At 43.8% G+C, this 25,539-nt stretch overlaps 1 protein-coding gene across 3 annotated transcripts in view; it reads left to right on the top strand.

Moving 5' to 3' along the window:
* Nucleotides 1-12,245, top strand: part of EPHB4 (EPH receptor B4) — a 189,765-nt gene extending 177,520 nt beyond the window's left edge. For all 3 annotated transcript variants that reach the window (XM_088458700.1, XM_088458699.1, XM_088458701.1), the window contains one exon: nucleotides 11,316-12,245. In XM_088458700.1, the coding sequence (XP_088314826.1) occupies nucleotides 11,316-11,430 (115 nt within the window). In that variant the 3' untranslated portion in view covers nucleotides 11,431-12,245. The remainder of the gene's footprint in view (nucleotides 1-11,315) is intronic.
* Nucleotides 12,246-25,539: the final 13,294 nt, after the last annotated feature.

Here is a 25,539-nt window from a genome sequence, read left to right as displayed (position 1 = left end):
GAGTTGGGGTATGTAGTGTGGTATCATACAGATAATAGGTGAGGGGCAGTAGGGAGGAGTTGGAGGTATGTAGTGTGGTATCATACATATAATAGGTGAGGGGCAGTAGGGAGGAGTTGGGGGTATGTAGTGTGGTATCATACATATAATAGGTGAGGGGCAGTAGGAAGGAGTTGGGGGTATGTAGTGTGGTATCATACATATAATAGGTGAGGGGCAGTAGGGAGGAGTTGGGGGTATGTAGTGTGGTATCATACATATAATAGGTGAGGGGTAGTAGGGAGGAGTTGGAGGTATGTAGTGTGGTATCATACATATAATAGGTGAGGGGCAGTAGGGAGGAGTTGGGGGTATGTAGTGTGGTATCATACATATAATAGGTGAGGGGTAGTAGGGAGGAGTTGGGGGTATGTAGTGTGGTAGCATACATATAATAGGTGAGGGGCAGTAGGGAGGAGTTGGGGGTATGTAGTGTGGTATCATACATATAATAGGTGAGGGGCAGTATGGAGGAGTTGGGGGTATGTAGTGTGGTATCATACATATAATAGGTGAGGGGTAGTAGGGAGGAGTTGGGGTTATGTAGTGTGGTAGCATACATAATAGGTGAGGGGCAGTAGGGAGGAGTTGGGGGTATGTAGTGTGGTATCATACATATAATAGGTGAGGGGCAGTAGGGAGGAGTTGGGGGTATGTAGTGTGGTATCATACATATAATAGGTGAGGGGCAGTAGGGAGGAGTTGGGGGTATGTAGTGTGGTATCATACATATAATAGGTGAGGGACAGTATGGAGGAGTTGGGGGTATGTAGTGTGGTATCATACATATAATAGGTGAGGGGCAGTATGGAGGAGTTGGGGGTATGTAGTGTGGTATCATACATATAATAGGTGAGGGGCAGTAGGGAGGAGTTGGGGGTATGTAGTGTGGTATCATACATATAATAGGTGAGGGGCAGTATGGAGGAGTTGGGGGTATGTAGTGTGGTATCATACATATAATAGGTGAGGGGCAGTATGGAGGAGTTGGGGGTATGTAGTGTGGTATCATACATATAATAGGTGAGGGGCAGTAGGGAGGAGTTGGGGGTATGTAGTGTGGTATCATACATATAATAGGTGAGGGGCAGTAGGGAGGAGTTGGGGGTATGTAGTGTGTGGTATCATACATATAATAGGTGAGGGGTCAGTAGGGAGGAGTTGGGGGTATGTAGTGTGGTATCATACATATAATAGGTGAGGGGCAGTAGGGAGGAGTTGGGGGTATGTAGTGTGGTATCATACATATAATAGGTGAGGGGTCAGTATGGAGGAGTTGGGGGTATGTAGTGTGGTATCATACATATAATAGGTGAGGGGTCAGTATGGAGGAGTTGGGGGTATGTAGTGTGGTATCATACATATAATAGGTGAGGGGCAGTAGGGAGGAGTTGGGGGTATGTAGTGTGGTATCATACATATAATAGGTGAGGGGTAGTAGGGAGGAGTTGGGGGTATGTAGTGTGGTATCATACATATAATAGGTGAGGGGTAGTAGGGAGGAGTTGGAGGTATGTAGTGTGGTATCATACATATAATAGGTGAGGGGCAGTAGGGAGGAGTTGGGGGTATGTAGTGTGGTATCATACATATAATAGCTGAGGGGTAGTAGGGATGAGTTGGGGGTATGTAGTGTGTGGTATCATACATATAATAGGTGAGGGGTAGTAGGGAGGAGTTGGAGGTATGTAGTGTGGTATCATACATATAATAGGTGAGGGGCAGTAGGGAGGAGTTGGGGGTATGTAGTGTGGTATCATACATATAATAGGTGAGGGGTAGTAGGGATGTGTTGGGGGTATGTAGTGTGTGGTATCATACATATAATAGGTGAGGGGCAGTATGGAGGAGTTGGGGGTATGTAGTGTGGTATCATACATATAATAGGTGAGGGGCAGTAGGGAGAAGTTGGGGGTATGTAGTGTGGTAGCATACATATAGGTGAGGGGTAGTAGGGAGGAGTTGGGGGTATGTAGTGTGGTATCATACATATAATAGGTGAGGGGTAGTAGGGAGGAGTTGGGGGTATGTAGTGTGTGGTATCATACATATAATAGGTGAGGGGTAGTAGGGCGGAGTAGGAGGTATGTAGTGTGGTATCATACATATAATAGGTGAGGGGTAGTAGGGAGGAGTTGGGGGTATGTAGTGTGGTATCATAAATATAATAGGTGAGGGGTAGTAGGGAGGAGTTCGAGGTATGTAGTGTGGTATCATAAATATAATAGGTGAGGGGTAGTAGGGAGGAGTTCGAGGTATGTAGTGTGGTATCATAAATATAATAGGTATGGGGTAGTAGGGAGGAGTTGGGGGTATGTAGTGTGGTATCATACATATAATAGGTGAAGGGCAGTAGGGAGGAGTTGGGGGTATGTAGTGTGTGGTATCATACATATAATAGGTGAGGGGCAGTAGGGAGGAGTTGGGGGTATGTAGTGTGGTATCATACATATAATAGGTGAGGGGTAGTAGGGAGGAGTTGGGGGTATGTAGTGTGGTATCATACATATAATAGGTGAGGGGTAGTAGGGAGGAGTTGGGGGTATGTAGTGTGGTATCATACATATAATAGGTGAGGGGTAGTAGGGAGGAGTTGGAGGTATGTAGTGTGATATCATACATATAATAGGTGAGGGGTAGTAGGGAGGAGTTGGAGGTATGTAGTGTGATATCATACATATAATAGGTGAGGGTTAGTAGGGAGGAGTTGGGGGTATGTAGTGTGGTATCATACATATAATAGGTGAGGGTTAGTAGGGAGGAGTTGGGGGTATGTAGTGTGGTATCATACATATAGGTGAGGGGCAGTAGGGAGGAGTTGGGGGTATGTAGTGTGGTATCATACATATAATAGGTGATGGGCAGTAGGGAGGAGTTGGGGGTATGTAGTGTGGTATCATACATATAATAGGTGAGGGGTAGTAGGGAGGAGTTGGGGGTATGTAGTGTGGTATCATACATATAATAGGTGAGGGGCAGTAGGGAGGAGTTGGGGGTATGTATTGTGGTATCATACATATAATAGGTGAGGGGTAGTAGGGAGGAGTTGGGGGTATGTAGTGTGGTATCATACATATAATAGGTGAGGGGCAGTAGGGAGGAGTTGGGGGTTTGTATTGTGGTATCATACATATAATAGGTGAGGGGCAGTAGGGAGGAGTTGGAGGTATGTAGTGTGTGGTATCATACATATAATAGGTGAGGGGTAGTAGGGAGGAGTTGGGGGTATGTAGTGTGGTATCATACATATAATAGGTGAGGGGTAGTAGGGAGGAGTTGGAGGTATGTAGTGTGTGGTATCATACATATAATAGGTGAGGGGTAGTAGGGAGGAGTTGGGTGTATGTAGTGTGGTATCATACATATAATAGGTGAGGGGCAGTAGGGAGGAGTTGGGGGTATGTAGTGTGGTAGCATACATATAATAGGTGAGGGGCAGTAGGGAGGAGTTGGGGGTATGTAGTGTGGTAGCATACATATAATAGGTGAGGGGCAGTAGGGAGGAGTTGGGGGTATGTAGTGTGGTATCATACATATAATAGGTGAGGGGCAGTAGGGAGGAGTTGGGGGTATGTAGTGTGGTATCATACATATAATAGGTGAGGGGCAGTAGGGAGGAGTTGGGGGTATGTAGTGTGGTATCATACATATAATAGGTGAGGGGTAGTAGGGAGGAGTTGGAGGTATGTAGTGTGGTATCATACATATAGGTGAGGGGTAGTAGGGAGGAGTAGGAGGTATGTAGTGTGGTATCATACATATAATAGGTGAGGGGCAGTAGGGAGGAGTTGGGGGTATGTAGTGTGATATACATATAATAGGTGAGGGGCAGTAGGGAGGAGTTGGGGGTATGTAGTGTGATATACATATAATAGGTGAGGGGCAGTAGGGAGGAGTTGTGGGTATGTAGTGTGGTATCATACATATAATAGGTGAGGGGCAGTAGGGAGGAGTTGGGGGTATGTAGTGTGATATACATATAATAGGTGAGGGGCAGTAGGGAGGAGTTGTGGGTATGTAGTGTGGTATCATACATATAATAGGTGAGGGGCAGTAGGGAGGAGTTGGGGGTATGTAGTGTGATATACATATAATAGGTGAGGGGCAGTAGGGAGGAGTTGTGGGTATGTAGTGTGGTATCATACATATAATAGGTGAGGGGTAGTAGGGAGGAGTTGGGGGTATGTAGTGTGGTATCATACATATAATAGGTGAGGGGCAGTAGGGAGGAGTTGGGGGTATGTAGTGTGGTAGCATACATATAATAGGTGAGGGGTAGTAGGGAGGAGTGGGGGTATGTAGTGTGGTATCATACATATAATCGGTAAGGGGTAGTAGGGAGGAGTTGGGGGTATGTAGTGTGGTATCATACATATAATAGGTGAGGGGCAGTAGGGAGTAGTTGGGGGTATGTAGTGTGGTATCATACATATGATAGGTGAGGGGCAGTAGGGAGGAGTTGTGGGGTATGTAGTGTGGTATCATACATATAATAAGTGAGGGGCAGTAGGGAGGAGTTGGGGGTATGTAGTGTGGTATCATACATATAATAGGTGAGGGGCAGTAGGGAGGAGTTGGGGGTATGTAGTGTGGTAGCATACATATAATAGGTGAGAGGCAGTAGGGAGGAGTTGGGGGTATGTAGTGTGGTAGCATACATATAATAGGTGAGGGGCAGTAGGGAGTAGTTGGGGGTATGTAGTGTGGTATCATACATATGATAGGTGAGGGGCAGTAGGGAGGAGTTGTGGGGTATGTAGTGTGGTATCATACATATAATAGGTGAGGGGCAGTAGGGAGGAGTTGGGGGTGTGTAGTGTGGTATCATACATATAATAGGTGAGGGGTAGTAGGGAGGAGTAGGAGGTATGTAGTGTGGTATCATACATATAATAGGTGAGGGGCAGTAGGGAGGAGTTGGGGGTATGTAGTGTGGTATCATACATATAATAGGTGAGGGGTAGTAGGGAGGAGTAGGAGGTATGTAGTGTGGTATCATACATATAATAGGTGAGGGGCAGTAGGGAGGAGTTGGGGGTATGTAGTGTGGTATCATACATATAATAGGTGAGAGGCAGTAGGGAGGAATTGGGGGTATGTAGTGTGGTATCATACATATAATAGGTGAGGGGCAGTAGGGAGGAGTTGGGGGTATGTAGTGTGGTAGCATACATATAATAGGTGAGGGGCAGTAGGGAGGAGTTGGGGGTATGTAGTGTGGTATCATACATATAATAGGTGAGGGGTAGTAGGGAGGAGATGGGTGTACATAGTGTGATATACATATAATAGGTGAGGGGCAGTAGGGAGGAGTTGGGGGTATGTAGTGTGGTATCATACATATAATAGGTGAGGGGTAGTAGGGAGGAGTTGGGGGTATGTAGTGTGGTATCATACATATAATAGGTGAGGGGTAGTAGGGAGGAGTTGGGGGTATGTAGTGTGGTATCATACATATAATAGGTGAGGGGTAGTAGGGAGGAGTTGGAGGTATGTAGTGTGGTATCATACATATAATAGGTGAGGGGCAGTAGGGAGGAGTTGGGGGTATGTAGTGTGGTATCATACATATAATAGGTGAGGGGTAGTAGGGAGGAGTTGGAGGTATGTAGTGTGATATCATACATATAATAGGTGAGGGGCAGTAGGGAGGAGTTGGGGGTATGTAGTGTGGTATCATACATATAATAGGTGAGGGGTAGTAGGGAGGAGTTGGGGGTATGTAGTGTGTGGTATCATACATATAATAGGTGAGGGGCAGTAGGGAGGAGTTGGAGGTATGTAGTGTGGTATCATACATATAATAGGTGAGGGGTCAGTATGGAGGAGTTGGGGGTATGTAGTGTGGTATCATACATATAATAGGTGAGGGGCAGTAGGGAGGAGTTGGGGGTATGTAGTGTGGTAGCATACATATAGGTGAGGGGCAGTAGGGAGGAGTTGGGGGTATGTAGTGTGGTATCATACATATAATAGGTGAGGGGTAGTAGGGAGGAGTTGGGGGTGTGTAGTGTGGTATCATACATATAATAGGTGAGGGGCAGTAGGGACGAGTTGGGGGTATGTAGTGTGGTATCATACATATAATAGGTGAGGGGCAGTAGGGAGGACTTGGAGGTATGTAGTGTGGTATCATACATATAATAGGTGAGGGGTAGTATGGAGGAGTTGGGGGTATGTAGTGTGGTAGCATACATATAATAGGTGAGGGGCAGTATGGAGGAGTTGGGGGTATGTAGTGTGGTATCATACATATAATAGGTGAGGGGTAGTAGGGAGGAGTTGGGGGTATGTAGTGTGTGGTATCATACATATAATAGGTGAGGGGTAGTAGGGAGGAGTTGGGGGTATGTAGTGTGGTATCATACATATAATAGGTGAGGGGTAGTAGGGAGGAGTTGGAGGTATGTAGTGTGTGGTATCATACATATAATAGGTGAGGGGTAGTAGGGAGGAGTTGGGGGTATGTAGTGTGTGGTAGCATACATATAGGTGAGGGGTAGTAGGGAGGAGATGGGTGTACATAGTGTGATATACATATAATAGGTGAGGGGTAGTAGGGAGGAGTTGGGGGTATGTAGTGTGGTATCATACATATAATATGTGAGGGGCAGTAGGGAGGAGTTGGGGGTATGTAGTGTGGTATCATACATATAATAGGTGAGGGGCAGTAGGGAGGAGTTGGGGGTATGTAGTGTGGTATCATACATATAATAGGTGAGGGGTAGTAGGGAGGAGTTGGGGGTATGTAGTGTGGTATCATACATATAATAGGTGAGGGGTAGTAGGGAGGAGTTGGGGGTATGTAGTGTGGTATCATACATATAATAGGTGAGGGGTAGTAGGGAGGAGTTGGAGGTATGTAGTGTGGTATCATACATATAATAGGTGAGGGGTAGTAGGGAGGAGTTGGGGGTATGTAGTGTGTGGTATCATACATATAATAGGTGAGGGGTAGTAGGGAGGAGTTGGGGGTATGTAGTGTGGTATCATACATATAATAGGTGAGGGGCAGTAGGGAGGAGTTGGGGGTATGTAGTGTGGTATCATACATATAATAGGTGAGGGGTAGTAGGGAGGAGTTGGAGGTATGTAGTGTGGTATCATACATATAATAGGTGAGGGGTAGTAGGGAGGAGTTGGGGGTATGTAGTGTGGTATCATACATATAATAGGTAAGGGGCAGTAGGGAGGAGTTGGAGGTATGTAGTGTGGTATCATACATATAATATGTGAGGGGCAGTAGGGAGGAGTTGGGGGTATGTAGTGTGGTATCATACATATAATAGGTGAGGGGTAGTAGGGAGGAGTTGGGGGTATGTAGTGTGGTATCATACATATAATAGGTGAGGGGTAGTAGGGAGGAGTTGGGGGTATGTAGTGTGGTATCATACATATAATAGGTGAGGGGTAGTAGGGAGGAGTTGGAGGTATGTAGTGTGGTATCATACATATAATAGGTGAGGGGCAGTAGGGAGGAGTTGGGGGTATGTAGTGTGGTATCATACATATAATAGGTGAGGGGTAGTAGGGAGGAGTTGGGGGTATGTAGTGTGTGGTATCATACATATAATAGGTGAGGGGCAGTAGGGAGGAGTTGGAGGTATGTAGTGTGGTATCATACATATAATAGGTGAGGGGTCAGTATGGAGGAGTTGGGGGTATGTAGTGTGGTATCATACATATAATACGTGAGGGGCAGTAGGGAGGAGTTGGGGGTATGTAGTGTGGTATCATACATATAATAGGTGAGGGGCAGTAGGGAGGAGTTGGGGGTATGTAGTGTGGTATCATACATATAATAGGTGAGGGGTAGTAGGGAGGAGTGGGGGTATGTAGTGTGGTATCATACATATAATAGGTGAGGGGTAGTAGGGAGGAGTTGGAGGTATGTAGTGTGTGGTATCATACATATAATAGGTGAGGGGTAGTAGGGAGGAGTTGGAGGTATGTAGTGTGTGGTATCATACATATAATAGGTGAGGGGTAGTAGGGAGGAGTTGGGGGTATGTAGTGTGTGGTATCATACATATAATAGGTGAGGGGCAGTAGGGAGGAGTTGGGGGTATGTAGTGTGTGGTATCATACATATAATAGGTGTGGGGCAGTAGGGAGGAGTTGGGGGTATGTAGTGTGGTATCATACATATAATAGGTGAGGGGTAGTAGGGAGGAGTTGGGGGTATGTAGTGTGTGGTATCATACATATAATAGGTGAGGGGCAGTAGGGAGGAGTTGGAGGTATGTAGTGTGGTATCATACATATAATAGGTGAGGGGTCAGTATGGAGGAGTTGGGGGTATGTAGTGTGGTATAATAGGTGAGGGGCAGTAGGGAGGAGTTGGGGGTATGTAGTGTGGTAGCATACATATAATAGGTGAGGGGCAGTAGGGAGGAGTTGGGGGTATGTAGTGTGGTATCATACATATAATAGGTGAGGGGTAGTAGGGAGGAGTTGGGGGTATGTAGTGTGGTATCATACATATAATAGGTGAGGGGTAGTAGGGATGAGTTGGGGGTATGTAGTGTGGTATCATACATATAATAGGTGAGGGGTAGTAGGGAGGAGTTGGGGGTATGTAGTGTGTGGTATCATACATATAATAGGTGAGGGGTAGTAGGGAGGAGTTGGGGGTATGTAGTGTGTGGTATCATACATATAATAGGTGAGGGGTAGTATGGAGGAGTTGGGGGTATGTAGTGTGGTATCATACATATAATAGGTGAGGGGCAGTAGGGAGGAGTTGGGGGTATGTAGTGTGGTAGCATACATATAATAGGTGAGGGGCAGTAGGGAGGAGTTGGGGGTATGTAGTGTGGTATCATACATATAATAGGTGAGGGGTAGTATGGAGGAGTTGGGGGTATGTAGTGTGGTATCATACATATAATAGGTGAGGGGCAGTAGGGAGGAGTTGGGGGTATGTAGTGTGGTAGCATACATATAATAGGTGAGGGGCAGTAGGGAGGAGTTGGGGGTATGTAGTGTGGTATCATACATATAATAGGTGAGGGGTAGTAGGGAGGAGTTGGGGGTATGTAGTGTGGTATCATACATATAATAGGTGAGGGGTAGTAGGGATGAGTTGGGGGTATGTAGTGTGGTATCATACATATAATAGGTGAGGGGTAGTAGGGAGGAGTTGGGGGTATGTAGTGTGTGGTATCATACATATAATAGGTGAGGGGCAGTAGGGAGGAGTTGGGGGTATGTAGTGTGGTATCATACATATAATAGGTGAGGGGCAGTAGGGAGGAGTTGGGGGTATGTAGTGTGGTATCATACATATAATAGGTGAGGGGCAGTAGGGAGGAGTTGGGGGTATGTAGTGTGGTATCATACATATAATAGGTGAGGGGTAGTAGGGATGAGTTGGGGGTATGTAGTGTGGTATACATATAATAGGTGAGGGGTAGTAGGGAGGAGTTGGGGGTATGTAGTGTGTGGTATCATACATATAATAGGTGAGGGGCAGTAGGGAGGAGTTGGGGGTATGTAGTGTGGTAGCATACATATAATAGGTGAGGGGCAGTAGGGAGGAGTTGGGGGTATGTAGTGTGGTATCATACATATAATAGGTGAGGGGTAGTAGGGAGGAGTTGGGGGTATGTAGTGTGTGGTATCATACATATAATAGGTGAGGGGTAGTATGGAGGAGTTGGGGGTATGTAGTGTGGTATCATACATATAATAGGTGAGGGGCAGTAGGGAGGAGTTGGGGGTATGTAGTGTGGTAGCATACATATAATAGGTGAGGGGCAGTAGGGAGGAGTTGGGGGTATGTAGTGTGGTATCATACATATAATAGGTGAGGGGTAGTATGGAGGAGTTGGGGGTATGTAGTGTGGTATCATACATATAATAGGTGAGGGGCAGTAGGGAGGAGTTGGGGGTATGTAGTGTGGTAGCATACATATAATAGGTGAGGGGCAGTAGGGAGGAGTTGGGGGTATGTAGTGTGGTATCATACATATAATAGGTGAGGGGCAGTAGGGAGGAGTTGGGGGTATGTAGTGTGGTATCATACATCTAATAGGTGAGGGGCAGTTGGGTGGAGTTGGGGGTATGTAGTGTGGTATCATACATATAATAGGTGAGGGGTAGTAGGGAGGAGTTGGAGGTATGTAGTGTGGTATACATATAATAGGTGAGGGGTAGTAGGGAGGAGTTGGGGGTATGTAGTGTGGTATCATACATATAATAGGTGAGGGGCATTAGGGAGTAGTTGGGGGTATGTAGTGTGGTATCATACATATAATAGGTGAGTGGTAGTAGGGAGGAGTTGTTAGGTATGTAGTGTGGTATCATACATATAATAGGTGAGGGGCAGTAGGGAGGAGTTGGGGGTATGTAGTGTGATATACATATAATAGGTGAGGGGCAGTAGGGAGGAGTTGTGGGTATGTAGTGTGGTATCATACATATAATAGGTGATGGGCAGTAGGGAGGAGTTGGAGGTATGTAGTGTGGTATCATACATAAAATAGGTGAGGGGTAGTAGGGAGGAGTTGGGGGTATGTAGTGTGGTATCATACATATAATAGGTGAGGGGCAGTAGGGAGGAGTTGGGAGGTATGTAGTGTGGTATCATACATATAATAGGTGAGGGGTAGTAGGGAGGAGTTGGGGGTATGTAGTGTGGTATCATACATATAATAGGTGAGGGGTAGTAGGGAGGAGTTGGGGGTATGTAGTGTGGTATCATACATATAATAGGTGAGGGGTAGTAGGGATGAGTTGGGGGTATGTAGTGTGGTATCATACATATAATAGGTGAGGGGTAGTAGGGAGGAGTTGGGGGTATGTAGTGTGTGGTATCATACATATAATAGGTGAGGGGTAGTAGGGAGGAGTTGGAGGTATGTAGTGTGGTATACATATAATAGGTGAGGGGCAGTAGGGAGGAGTTGGGGGTATGTAGTGTGGTATCATACATATTATAGGTGAGGGGTAGTAGGGAGGAGTTGGGGGTATGTAGTGTGGTATCATACATATAATGGGTGAGGGGCAGTAGGGGGATGTTGGGGGTACATAGTGTGATATACATATAAAGGGTGAGGGGCAGTAGGGGGATGTTGGGGGTACGTGGTATAGTGAGAGAGTACATGGGTTGGCCAGTACTCGGGTGTAGTTGTAGTAGTGATGGATTCTGATGAGCGGGTTAGGTCAGTCTGAGACCCCTGACCAGGGAACAGACGGGGGCGAGTTGTGTAGTTGGAACAGAAGGACAGATATTTGGGTGGTGTGATTACATTTCCCTTGTTCTCTCACCTTAGAGACCTCCTGCGGATTGGGGTCACCCTGGCCGGTCATCAGAAGAAGATCCTGTCTAGTCTACAACAGATTATTCCGCCTGAGAAGTTCCCCGCAGGCTCTGCGCCATGCTACTAACTTTTACTATAGCTTAGGATTGGACCTCGCTGACCATGAGACTGCAACAGGAGGTCCTGCAGCTGATCTATAACTTCTACAGGTGACCATTAAAGCTCGACCTCATGTCTACCAATGTCCGCTAACCTGCAACCCTATATCTACAAAACAGTCTGCATTCCCATAAGGCTACATCGTTACAGCCCTGCAGCTGAGCGTGAGGCTTCAGATGACCATTAAAGCGCGACCTCATGTCTACGGATGACCATTAACCTGCAACCCTATATCTATAAAACCTTCTGCATTCCCATTGCCTAGGACTGACCAGCAGCTGACCATTAAACTGTAACCATGTGGCTACAGATGACCATTGGCCCCGAGCCATGACCGTTTCACTTCCGCCGTTGTCTTTGGACACCGTCCACCACTATGAGAGACTTATGCTAAACAGAGACCCAAGTGCCTGTGATGTCATATGTGATGTCACTAATACCGTATACAGTGCAGAGACTTAGTATATAGACTTATATATACGGTAAGAGGGGAGTCTGGATTTACAGTACATGTGTATGTAACATACACCGACTGACGTAACCTTCTCTCCTGCCTTGTGTGTTATATGCGCACATTTCTGTATAGCACTGTATGTAATGTGTATATTTATATATATATATACATTGTGAAAAATGAATTTTGTTCTTCCATTTTTATATTAAATTATTTGATATTAAAAGAACTGCAAAGTGAGAGCTCATTGGCTGCCTGATACAAGCATTGCGTGCGGCTGCCGCTATACGTTTCACTCACTGGTTTGTCTCAACGCATTTCACGCATAACAGGCAGATGTGTTTTGTGAATGGCTAAGTGTAAAACGCAGGAATGTGTTAGCGTTCATTTACGAAAGTGCAAGACGCACAGGTGAGGAGAGTATTTATATGTGCACAAATGCAGCTTTTTGCCCACCCAGCGGATTCATATATGTATAGCCTATCTCCGTAGTCCATGTGCAGCCTACCTCCGTAGTCCTATCTCCGTAGTCCATGTGCAGCTTACTTCCATAGTCCTATCTCCGTAGTCCATGTGCAGCTTACTTCCATAGTCCTATCTCCGTAGTCCATGTGCAGCTTACTTCCATAGTCCTATCTCTGTAGTCCATGGGCAGCTTACTTCCATAGTCCTATCTCCATAGTCCATGTGTAGCCTACCTCCGTAGTCCTATCTCCGTAGTCCATTTGCAGCCTACCTCCGTAGTCCATGTGCAGCCTAACTCCATAGTCCTACCTCCGTAGTCCATGTGCAGCCTAACTCTGTAGTCCTATCTCCGTAGTCCATGTGCAGCCTAACTCCGTAGTCCTATCTCCGTAGTCCATTTGCAGCCTACCTCCGTAGTCCATGTGCAGCCTAACTCCATAGTCCTACCTCCGTAGTCCATGTGCAGCCTAACTCTGTAGTCCTATCTCCGTAGTCCATGTGCAGCCTAACTCCGTAGTCCTATCTCCGTAGTCCATTTGCAGCCTACCTCCGTAGTCCATGTGCAGCCTAACTCCATAGTCCTACCTCCGTAGTCCATGTGCAGCCTAACTCCATAGTCCTACCTCCGTAGTCCATGTGCAGCCTAACTCTGTAGTCCTATCTCCGTAGTCCATGTGCAGCCTAACTCCGTAGTCCTATCTCCGTAGTCCATGTGCAGCCTAACTCCGTAGTCCTATCTCCGTAGTCCATGTGCAGCCTAACTCTGTAGTCCTATCTCCGTAGTCCATGTGCAGCCTAACTCTGTAGTCCTATCTCCGTAGTCCATGTGCAGCCTAACTCCGTAGTCCTATCTCCGTAGTCCATGTGCAGCCTAACTCCGTAGTCCTATCTCCGTAGTCCATGTGCAGCCTAACTCCGTAGTCCTATCTCCGTAGTCCATGTGCAGCCTAACTCTGTAGTCCTATCTCCGTAGTCCATGTGCAGCCTAACTCCGTAGTCCTATCTCCGTAGTCCATGTGCAGCCTAACTCCGTAGTCCTATCTCCGTAGTCCATGTGCAGCCTAACTCTGTAGTCCTATCTCCGTAGTCCATGTGCAGCCTAACTCTGTAGTCCTATCTCCGTAGTCCATGTGCAGCCTAACTCCGTAGTCCTATCTCCGTAGTCCATGTGCAGCCTAACTCCGTAGTCCTATCTCCGTAGTCCATGTGCAGCCTAACTCTGTAGTCCTACCTGCAGCGGCAGCCGAAAGCCTGAGCTCACTCCTGAGATCCGGTTTCCGGCAGAGAGAGAGTACTATGGAAGGGACGTCATGATGTCATGACGTCTCCCCATAGATCCGAGGAGCCGCCGTCGGACCAGAAGGCTGCGGAAGCAGGAGCGCGGCTAAAGGTAAATATTGTGTTTTTTTTGTTTTTCTTACAGTCGGAAGCACCAGCACTGGGGGGCATTACTACTGGGGGACGACTATAGGGGGCATTACTACTAGTGGGCACAACTACAGGGGGCATTATTTCTGGGGACGTTACTACAGTGGGCACTTCTATAGGGAGCATTACTAATGGGGGCAGTACTACTGGGGAGCATTACTAATGGGGGGATTACTAATGGGGGGATTACTAATGGGGGGATTACTAATGGGGAGCATTACTACTGGGGAGCATTACTAATGGCGGGATTACTAATGGGAGGCATTACTACTGGGGAGCATTACTAATGGGGGCAGTACTACTGGAGGGATTACTAATGGGGGCAGTACTACTTGAGGGATTACTAATGGGGGCAGTACTACTGGGGAGCATTACTAATGGGGGCAGTACTACTGGAGGGATTACTACTGGGGGCATTACTACTGGGGAGCATTACTAATGGGGGCAGTACTACTGGAGGGATTACTAATGGGAGGCAGTACTACTGGGGAGCATTACTAATGGGGGCAGTACTACTGGGGGAGCATTACTAATGGGGGCAGTACTACTGGGGAGCATTACTAATGGGGGGATTACTAATGGGGGCATTACTACTGGGGAGCATTACTAATGGGGGCATTACTATTGGAGGGATTACTACTGGGGGCATTACTACTGGGGAGCATTACTAATGGGGGCATTACTAATGGGGGCAGTACTACTGGGGAGCATTACTAATGGGGGGATTACTACTGGGGAGCATTACTAATGGGGGCAGTACTACTGGGGAGCATTACTAATGGGAGCATTACTAATGGGGGCAGTACTACTGGGGAGCATTACTAATGGGGACAGTACTACTGGGGAGCATTACTATGGGGGGAGCATTTCTAATGGGGAGCATTACTAATGGGGGGATTACTAATGGGGGCATTACTACTGAGGAGCATTACTAATGGGGGCAGTACTACTGGGGAGCATTACTAATGGGGGCAGTACTACTGGGGAGCATTACTAATGGGGGCAGTACTACTGGGGAGCATTACTAATGGGGGCAGTACTACTGGGGAGCATTACTAATGGGGGGCATTACTACTGAGGGAAATACAATAAGGGACATTACTACTGGCATTATGTAAAAGGGGCACCACTTTGTGTCATAACATAAGGGACTACAGTGTGGTGTAATTTGAATTGGGGATAATGTATTATAAAGGTAATTACTGTGTATGGCACAATGTATTATACGGATTATTACTGCATATAGCATAATGTGTTATAAAGGGCATTACTGCGTGTGGCATAATGTGTTATAAAGGGCATTACTGCGTGTGGCATAATGTGTTATAAAGGGCATTACTGCGTGTGGTATAATGTGTTATAAAGGGCATTACTGCGTGTGGCATAATGTGTTATAAAGGGCATTACTGCGTGTGGCATAATGTGTTATAAAGGGCATTACTGCGTGTGGTATAATGTTATGTTATCTAAAAAAAATTATTTCTTTTTTTTTTTTTTTCCTGCAACTGGGAACTTTCGCCCTGAGCTCCACAATGTCTAGAACTGGCCCTGGTAACAATGTCTGTCTTGTATTCACACACCCAGGTTTTGCCCATGTAGGATTATAGACGGAGAGCTGAAACTCTCACCTTTAATTAAGTCACCACAAATCCAGGAGGTGCGCCAAGCTGCAGAGTGTGTACGTTGCGTACTAATATAAGGTGGATTGTTGTCCAATCCGTTGTCATTTTGTTAAATGTATTTTTTGTTGAACACACACATGGGGTCAGTATTCAATTTATAGTGAAAACTCGTTATAATTTATCGCCGATGACGTCATTTTCGCCTGTTTGCATTATCCCCGTATTCAATTTCAAAGACTTTTTGCCGGTGCGAAAAGTCTTTGTTAAAAACGGGGATAACTTTTCACCATGTTTTACATGTCGAAAAAAAGTGCAGAATTGGGGTTTAGGGGTGCAGGCTTAAAAAATATAGCCTGCACCCCTGGGAGTGTCCCCTAAAAATGATCTGTGTCAAAAAAGTAAAAAAAAAAAAAAAAATTGGGACACCCCAAAAAATGTACTTGAATTTTGGGGTTAAAAAAAAAAAATATGGGGGACAAAATCCTAAAGTACCGAAATAGATTCCAGAGGGTTTCCCAAGTATGCGGCCGGTGTTTTCCTCATTATGTTGCGCAGGTGCATTCTTGAAGAATTTTAAAGATGCTCTTTAGGGACTTAAAAATATGCTTGCACCCATTTTCATGTACCCCAAATTTGATGGCCATAGTTATTTAAAAAAAAAACCTAAGTGCTATTCTTCATCACAGGCGCAAAAAAGCACCTGCCGCGGCTATTTAAAACCCCTAATTAGCTTCAGCAGGGAAAAACGGGGGTACACATAGTGATCCCCTACTACTAGACATCTTTAGGGGGGTCCCAGGAACAATACCGAAAATTCCCGTTTTTTTGCGATACTTACGGTTTCGCCGGTTCCCGTTTTCGCTGATTCCTAATTGAATACGGGGATTAAGCGGGCACGCGCCCGATACTTTATCCCCGCCAAACCTCCGATGTGCAGCGAAAAGTCCAGCACAGACTTTTTACGCTACAAATTGCATACCCCCCATGGCCTGACTAAGCATTATGAGTAGTCCCATGGAGAGAAGTCCATCCTGTGTGGCATATTCTGATTCATTATATTACTGTCCTTCTTTTTTAGACCACGTCTAAAGATTTTTTCATTCAGCGTTTCCTCTGCGGTCCAATGTCTGTACTGCTCCTTCGTTCTGGACTATTCTTATGTACCCACTGGATGGAGGTCTGTTCATCATAAACTAGAGACTTAGAGGGGTATTCAATATGAAACGTTAACTTCACTGTCGAAGTTAACGTTTCATATCGGCGCTTTTACCTGCGTTAAAGTATCGGGCGCGCACCCGCTTATTCCCGTATTCAATATAAAATTAACGAAAACGGGTGCCTCCGAAGTTGGATTTGCGTAAAGTTATGAATTTTTCCTTTAAAAAATTGTAAGATCCCCCTAAAGTTGTAAAAACATGGGGGATCACTATGGGTACCCCCGTTTTAGCCTTTAAATGAAAGTCGGGGATTTAAATAGCCGCAGCAGGTGTTTTTTCCCGACATTGAAGAAGTGATGCAGAAGAGAACTTAGGTTTTTTTTTTTTCGTTTTTTAAGTAGTCCCATCAAATTTGGGGTACATGAAAATGGGTACTAGCATATTTTTATGTCCCTAAAGTAAGTTTTTAAAAATTCTGCAATTGTGCACCTGCCGCTAATAATCTATTCTAGAATACACCTGCCACTATTAATCTATTCTAGAATACACCTGCCGCTAATAATCTATTCTAGAATACACCTGCCGCTAATAATCTATTCTAGAATACACCTGCCGCTAATAATCTATTCTAGAATACACCTGCCACTAATAATCTATTCTAGAATACACCTGCCGCTAATAATCTATTCTAGAATACACCTGCCGCTAATAATCTATTCTAGAATACACCTGCCGCTAATAATCTATTCTAGAATACACCTGCCGCTAATAATCCATTCTAGAATACACCTGCCGCTATTAATCTATTCTAGAATACACCTGCCGCTAATAATCTATTCTAGAATACACCTGCCGCTAATAATCTATTCTAGAATACACCTGCCGCTAATAATCTATTCTAGAATACACCTGCCGCTAATAATCTATTCTAGAATACACCTGCCGCTAATAATCTATTCTAGAATACACCTGCCGCTAATAATCTATTCTAGAATACACCTGTCGCTATTAATCTATTCTAGAATACACCTGCCGCTAATAATCTATTCTAGAATACACCTGCCGCTAATAGCCTATTCTAGAAAACACCTGCCGCTAATAATCTATTCTAGAATACACCTGCCACTAATAGCCTATTCTAGAATACACCTGCCGCTATTAATCTATTCTAGAATACACCTGCCACTAATAATCTATTCTAGAATACACCTGCCGCTAATAGCCTATTCTAGAATACACCTGCCACTAATAATCTGTTCTAGAATATACCTGGCGCTAATAATCTATTCTAGAATACACCTGCCGCTAATAATCTATTCTAGAATACACCTGCCGCTAATAATCCATTCTAGAATACACCTGCCGCTAATAATCTATTCTAGAATACACCTGCCGCTAATAATCTATTCTAGAATACACCTGCCGCTAATAATCTATTCTAGAATACACCTGCCGCTAATAATCCATTCTAGAATACACCTGCCGCTAATAATCTATTCTAGAATACACCTGCCGCTAATAATCTATTCTAGAATACACCTGCCGCTATAAATCTATTCTAGAATACACCTGTCGCTATTAATCTATTCTAGAAAACACCTGCCGCTAATAGCCTATTCTAGAATACACCTGCCGCTAATAACCTATTCTAGAATACACCTGCCGCTAATAGCCTATTCTAGAATACACCTGCCGCTAATAGCCTATTCTAGAATACACCTGCCGCTAATAATCTATTCTAGAATACACCTGCCGCTAATAATCTATTCTAGAATACACCTGCCGCTAATAATCCATTCTAGAATACACCTGCCGCTAATAATCCATTCTAGAATACACCTGCCGCTATTAATCTATTCTAGAATACACCTGCCGCTAATAATCTATTCTAGAATACACCTGCCGCTAATAATCTATTCTAGAATACACCTGCCACTAATAATCTATTCTAGAATACACCTGCCGCTAATAATCTATTCTAGAATACACCTGTCGCTATTAATCTATTCTAGAAAACACCTGCCGCTAATAGCCTATTCTAGAATACACCTGCCGCTAATAGCCTATTCTAGAATACACCTGCCGCTAATAGCCTATTCTAGAATACACCTGCCGCTAATAGCCTATTCTAGAATACACCTGCCGCTAATAACCTATTCTAGAATACACCTGCCGCTAATAATCTATTCTAGAATACACCTGCCGCTAATAATCTATTCTAGAATACACCTGCCGCTAATAATCTATTCTAGAATACACCTGCCGCTAATAATCTATTCTAGAATACACCTGCCGCTAATAATCTATTCTAGAATACACCTGCCGCTAATAATCTATTCTAGAAAATACCTGCCGCTAATAATCTATTCTAGAAAATACCTGCTGCTAATAATCTATTCTAGAATACACCTGCCGCTAATAATCTATTCTATAATACACCTGCCGCTAATAATCTATTCTAGAAAACACCTGCCGCTAATAATCTATTCTAGAATACACCTGCCGCTAATAATCTATTCTAGAATACACCTGCCGCTAATAATCTATTCTAGAAAATACCTGCCGCTAATAATCTATTCTAGAAAATACCTGCTGCTAATAATCTATTCTAGAATACACCTGCCGCTAATAATCTATTCTAGAATACACCTGCCGCTAATAATCTATTCTAGAAAACACCTGCCGCTAATAATCTATTCTAGAATACACCTGCCGCTAATAATCTATTCTAGAATACACCTGCCGCTAATAACCTATTCTAGAATACACCTGCCGCTAATAACCTATTCTAGAATACACCTGCCGCTAATAACCTATTCTAGAATACACCTGCCGCTAATAATCTATTCTAGAATACACCTGCCGCTAATAATCTATTCTAGAATACACCTGCCGCTAATAATCTATTCTAGAATACACCTGCCGCTAATAATCTATTCTAGAATACACCTGCCGCTAATAATCTATTCTAGAATACACCTGCCGCTATAAATCTATTCTAGAATACACCTGCCGCTAATAATCTATTCTAGAATACACCTGCCGCTAATAATCTATTCTAGAATACACCTGCCGCTAATAATCTATTCTAGAATACACCTGCCGCTAATAATCTATTCTAGAATACACCTGCCGCTAATAATCTATTCTATAATACACCTGCCGCTAATAATCTATTCTAGAATACACCTGCCGCTAATAATCTATTCTAGAATACACCTGCCGCTAATAATCTATTCTAGAATACACCTGCCGCTAATAATCTATTCTAGAATACACCTGCCGCTAATAACCTATTCTAGAATACACCTGCCGCTAATAACCTATTCTAGAATACACCTGCCGCTAATAATCTATTCTAGAATACACCTGCCGCTAATAATCTATTCTAGAATACACCTGCCGCTAATAATCTATTCTAGAATACACCTGCCGCTAATAATCTATTCTAGAATACACCTGCCGCTAATAATCTATTCTAGAATACACCTGCCGCTATAAATCTATTCTAGAATACACCTGCCGCTAATAATCTATTCTAGAATACACCTGCCGCTAATAATCTATTCTAGAATACACCTGCCGCTAATAATCTATTCTAGAATACACCTGCCGCTAATAATCTATTCTAGAATACACCTGCCGCTAATAATCTATTCTATAATACACCTGCCGCTAATAATCTATTCTAGAATACACCTGCCGCATACTTGCAGAATAGCCCTGAACCTATTTCCCTATTGTTAAACAATTTTTTCCCATTTTTTTTTTTTCACCCCAATATTTAAATAAATTTTTGGGGGTGTCTCTATTTTTTTTTTAAACTTTTTTTGACAGTTCTTTTTTAAATGTCATTCCCAGGGGTGCAGGCTATTTTTTTTTTTTTTTACACAGATCGTTTCAAGGGGTCATTCTGAAGGGTGCAGGCTATTTTTTTTAAGTCTGCACCCCTAAACCCCAATTCTGCACTTTTTTTCGACACCTATTCAATGGTGAAAAGTTATCCCCGTTTTTTATCAAAGACTTTTCGAACCTGCGAAAAGTCTTTGAAATTGAATACGGTGTAAAAGTCAAACCTGCGATAATGACGTCAAAAGTGCGATGTTAACGCAAAAACGATGTTATCGCTCCCATATTGAATACCCCTAATAAACTGGAATACAGAAGAATGTTACATACTCTGGGTCTCTGTCTCAGTTTGGTCTCTAAACCTCAACATGAATGAAATTGACAAACCCTGTGGTTTAAATGCTATAAAGGGGTAAGAGGGGAGGCTGTGGATGGGCTCTGGGAAGGAGGCTTTGAGGTGGAAGGTGAGGGGCACAGGGTGGGTGCTATTAGAGAGAGGTGGATTGACGGGCACTGTGCCTGTGTGAAGTGGGCGTTGGATAGTTGGTGATGATTATGTTGTGGCTGGAGCGCTCTAGTCTATAGCTGCTGAGGAGAGTTGTAGAATGAGACTGAAGCATTCGCGACGAACACGGTAGAAAGGTGATTGAGGAGTTGTTCAAGTCAGGCTGACGGAGGACATGGACACGTCCATTTAGGCTTCGCCACGTGCGCCCGGATTTGGCTGCAGCGTGGGCTTCAGGAGACCAGGTTATTTTCGCCTTAAACGCGAATTGCCGCTTTAAATCTAGTGGCGATCTCGTCGGAATCGCGTCAGGACCAGCGAATCCATGCCTATTATATTTGCGCCCATATCGTCAGCCTTTAGTGGTGACATTGTTCCTTTAACACCCGAAGAGTCACAATTCTCAATCACTTGCAAGGAATCGTTAGCAATATCCGGGCTCCGTTCTGATTTCATCTTAAACTAGCTGATGTACCCGGCGTTGCCCGGGTTTAAATCTTCAAGTTATTAAGTTTTATAACGTGATGTCGTCCAAATCCATCCAGTGGAAGGCCCAGATCTGGCTCCTCGGGTCACTGTTGTGCCCAGCGTACACCAATGGGAGGTCCGACCGAGACTCTAACCTCCCTAAAACCTGGCCAGGATCCACTTGGACCACCTCGTATTGGTTTCATCCCAGCCGGTGCAGGGGTTTCCGAACGCATAACCAGACAGACATTATATATAAGATGTCCATCGCCGTTAGTACATGACGCATGATTTCTAAGCAATATTTTAAGTTGAATAAAATAGATGAATTTTGAAAATCTGGGTCTCCGTGACAAGTGGGAATAGAGCCAGATTATTGCCTTCTGGAGTGAAGAACATTATATGTACTCAACTGAAGGTAGGTAGACCTGATGATCTAGGTCTATGGGTACCGCAGTGCTCCTCTCCTGTCCTGGACGATTTTTGCTATTGTGCATTCTGGGGTTTGAGGCTCTGTAGCCAAAAAACAATCCTATGCGATCGAGCTCCTTGTCCTTCACCTGTTACAGCTTTGCCGCCGGCATCCGACTCTGTATAATGCTTTAGATCTGTTCCCGATGCAGTGAGTTTTTGGAAAGGGGGACATAAGGGTGCGCTCTCTCTCTCTCGCTCTCTCTCTCTCTCTATCTCTGTATACACTTATCTGGCTGCCTATCCAGCTGTCTCTCATTTGTGTTGATTTCATGACTTTGTAGAACATCCTTTCTCAATTTATCAGCTTTGGCTGAGAGTTCAGTAGTAAAAGTTCTGGAATTTCCTCCTCTGTTACCATATTTCTAGTGTCCGCAGTTAGTGCCGCGATTTCCGCTCCAACGCTCGAGGTCAGATTGCAAGTGATCAATGGTAAAATAAATCCTGAGCTCCCGCGTTGTATTGGGGATCATTGGATATGAAGCATCGTGGATTAGAAGAGCAGTTGGTTTTCTAGTCCTTGTTTAGGTTTTATTTCACCCCTCAGGGCCTGTGTGTGTCACATCTGTGATATTACATGAGGCATTGGTAGGATTATTCCCATAAACTACATAGAGCATCAGCAGTGTCCCCAGACCGTGCCAAGGTCGTGATAAGGGACGTTTAGGGTGATTGCTGGCACCTGCCTGAGTACCTGTACAATATAGGTAATTAGGTATCTGTATAGCTAAATGCTGCCTATCCCCCTAAAGGCGCCTTTTCTACTCTGATTTAAATATCACCTGCAAAATTAAGTCCCAATGCGCCCATCTCCTCCCCCTGCCCACAAATGTGCCCACTTACCCAAATAAAAAGGGGCACTTGTGAGAACTTTGCCACACAACATATAAACCCTGAGAGGAGACATTTTATCAAGCAGTACTAATGTAATTCATGGGGTAACTGTTCTGCTACTAGCAGTACTAATACAATTCACGGGGTAACTATTATGTTACTAGTAGTACTAATGCAATTCACGGGGTAACTGTTCTGTTACTAGCAGTGCTAATGCAATTCACGGGGTAACTGTTATGTTACTAGTAGTACTAATGAAATTCACAGGGTAACTGTTCTGTTACTAGCAGTACTAATGTAATTCACGGGGGAACTGTTCTGTTACTAGCAGTACTAATGCAATTCACGGGGTAACTGTTCTGTTACTAGCAGTGCTAATGCAATTCACGGGGTAACTGTTATGTTACTAGCAGTACTAATGCAATTCACGGGGTAACTGTTATGTTACTAGTAGTACTAATGCAATTCACAGGGTAACTGTTCTGTTACTAGCAGTACTAATGCAATTCACGGGGTAACTGTTCTGTTACTAGCAGTACTAATGCAATTCACGAGGTAACTGTTCTGTTACTAGCAGTACTAATGCAATTCACGGGGTAACTGTTATGTTACTAGCAGTACTAATGTAATTCACGGGGTAACTGTTATGTTACTAGCAGTACTAATGTAATTCACGGGGTAACTGTTATGTTACTAGCAGTACTAATGCAATTCACGGGGTAACTGTTCTGTTACTAGCAGTACTAATGCAATTCACGGGGTAACTGTTCTGTTACTAGCAGTACTAATGTAATTCACAGGGTAACTGTTCTGTTACTAGCAGTACTAATACAATTCACGGGGTAACTATTATGTTACTAGTAGTACTAATGCAATTCACGGGGTAACTGTTCTGTTACTAGCAGTGCTAATGCAATTCACGGGGTAACTGTTATGTTACTAGTAGTACTAATGCAATTCACGGGGTAACTGTTATGTTACTAGCAGTACTAATGTAATTCATGGGGTAACTGTTCTGCTACTAGCAGTACTAATACAATTCACGGGGTAACTATTATGTTACTAGCAGTACTAATACAATTCACGGGGTAACTATTATGTTACTAGCAGTACTAATGCAATTCATGGGGTAACTGTTCTGTTACTAGCAGTACTAATGCAATTCACGAGGTAACTGTTATGTTACTAGTAGTACTAATGCAATTCACAGGGTAACTGTTCTGTTACTAGCAGTACTAATGTAATTCACGGGGTAACTGTTATGTTACTAGCAGTACTAATGTAATTCACGGGGTAACTGTTATGTTACTAGCAGTACTAATGCAATTCACGGGGTAACTGTTCTGTTACTAGCAGTACTAATGTAATTCACGGGGTAACTGTTCTGTTACTAGCAGTACTAATGCAATTCATGGGGTAACTGTTCTGCTACTAGCAGTACTAATACAATTCACGGGGTAACTATTATGTTACTAGCAGTACTAATGCAATTCATGGGGTAACTGTTCTGTTACTAGCAGTACTAATGTAATTCACGGGGTAACTGTTCTGTTACTAGCAGTACTAATGTAATTCACGGGGTAACTGTTCTGTTACTAGCAGTACTAATGCAATTCACAGGGTAACTGTTCTGTTACTAGCAGTACTAATGCAATTCACGGGGTAACTGTTATGTTACTAGCAGTACTAATGCAATTCACGGGGTAACTGTTGTGTTACTAGCAGTATGTAATTCACGGGGTAACTATTATGTTACTAGCAGTACTAATGCAATTCATGGGGTAACTGTTCTGTTACTAGCAGTACTAATGTAATTCACGGGGTAACTGTTATGTTACTAGCAGTGCTAATGCAATTCACGGGGTAACTGTTATGTTACTAGCAGTGCTAATGCAATTCACGGGGTAACTGTTATGTTACTAGTAGTACTAATGCAATTCACGGGGTAACTGTTCTGTTACTAGCAGTGTTAATGCAATTCACGGGGTAACTGTTATGTTACTAGTAGTACTAATGCAATTCACGGGGTAACTGTTATGTTACTAGCAGTACTAATGCAATTCACGGGGGAACTGTTATGTTACTAGCAGTACTAATGCAATTCACGGGGTAACTGTTATGTTACTAGCAGTACTAATGTAATTCACGGGGTAACTGTTATGTTACTAGCAGTACTAATGTAATTCACGGGGTAACTGTTATGTTACTAGCAGTACTAATGCAATTCACGGGGTAACTGTTCTGTTACTAGCAGTACTAATGCAATTCACGGGGTAACTGTTCTGTTACTAGCAGTACTAATGTAATTCACAGGGTAACTGTTCTGTTACTAGCAGTACTAATACAATTCACGGGGTAACTATTATGTTACTAGTAGTACTAATGCAATTCACGGGGTAACTGTTCTGTTACTAGCAGTGCTAATGCAATTCACGGGGTAACTGTTATGTTACTAGTAGTACTAATGCAATTCACGGGGTAACTGTTATGTTACTAGCAGTACTAATGTAATTCATGGGGTAACTGTTCTGCTACTAGCAGTACTAATACAATTCACGGGGTAACTATTATGTTACTAGCAGTACTAATACAATTCACGGGGTAACTATTATGTTACTAGCAGTACTAATGCAATTCATGGGGTAACTGTTCTGTTACTAGCAGTACTAATGCAATTCACGAGGTAACTGTTATGTTACTAGTAGTACTAATGCAATTCACAGGGTAACTGTTCTGTTACTAGCAGTACTAATGTAATTCACGGGGTAACTGTTATGTTACTAGCAGTACTAATGTAATTCACGGGGTAACTGTTATGTTACTA

The sequence above is a fragment of the Taudactylus pleione genome, unplaced genomic scaffold (assembly GCF_031769625.1).
Source record: "Taudactylus pleione unplaced genomic scaffold, aTauple2 ptg000847l, whole genome shotgun sequence".
NCBI lineage: Eukaryota > Metazoa > Chordata > Amphibia > Anura > Myobatrachidae > Taudactylus > Taudactylus pleione.
Note: the sequence above shows the minus strand (reverse complement) of the source record. Positions and strands in the feature narration are given on the sequence as shown.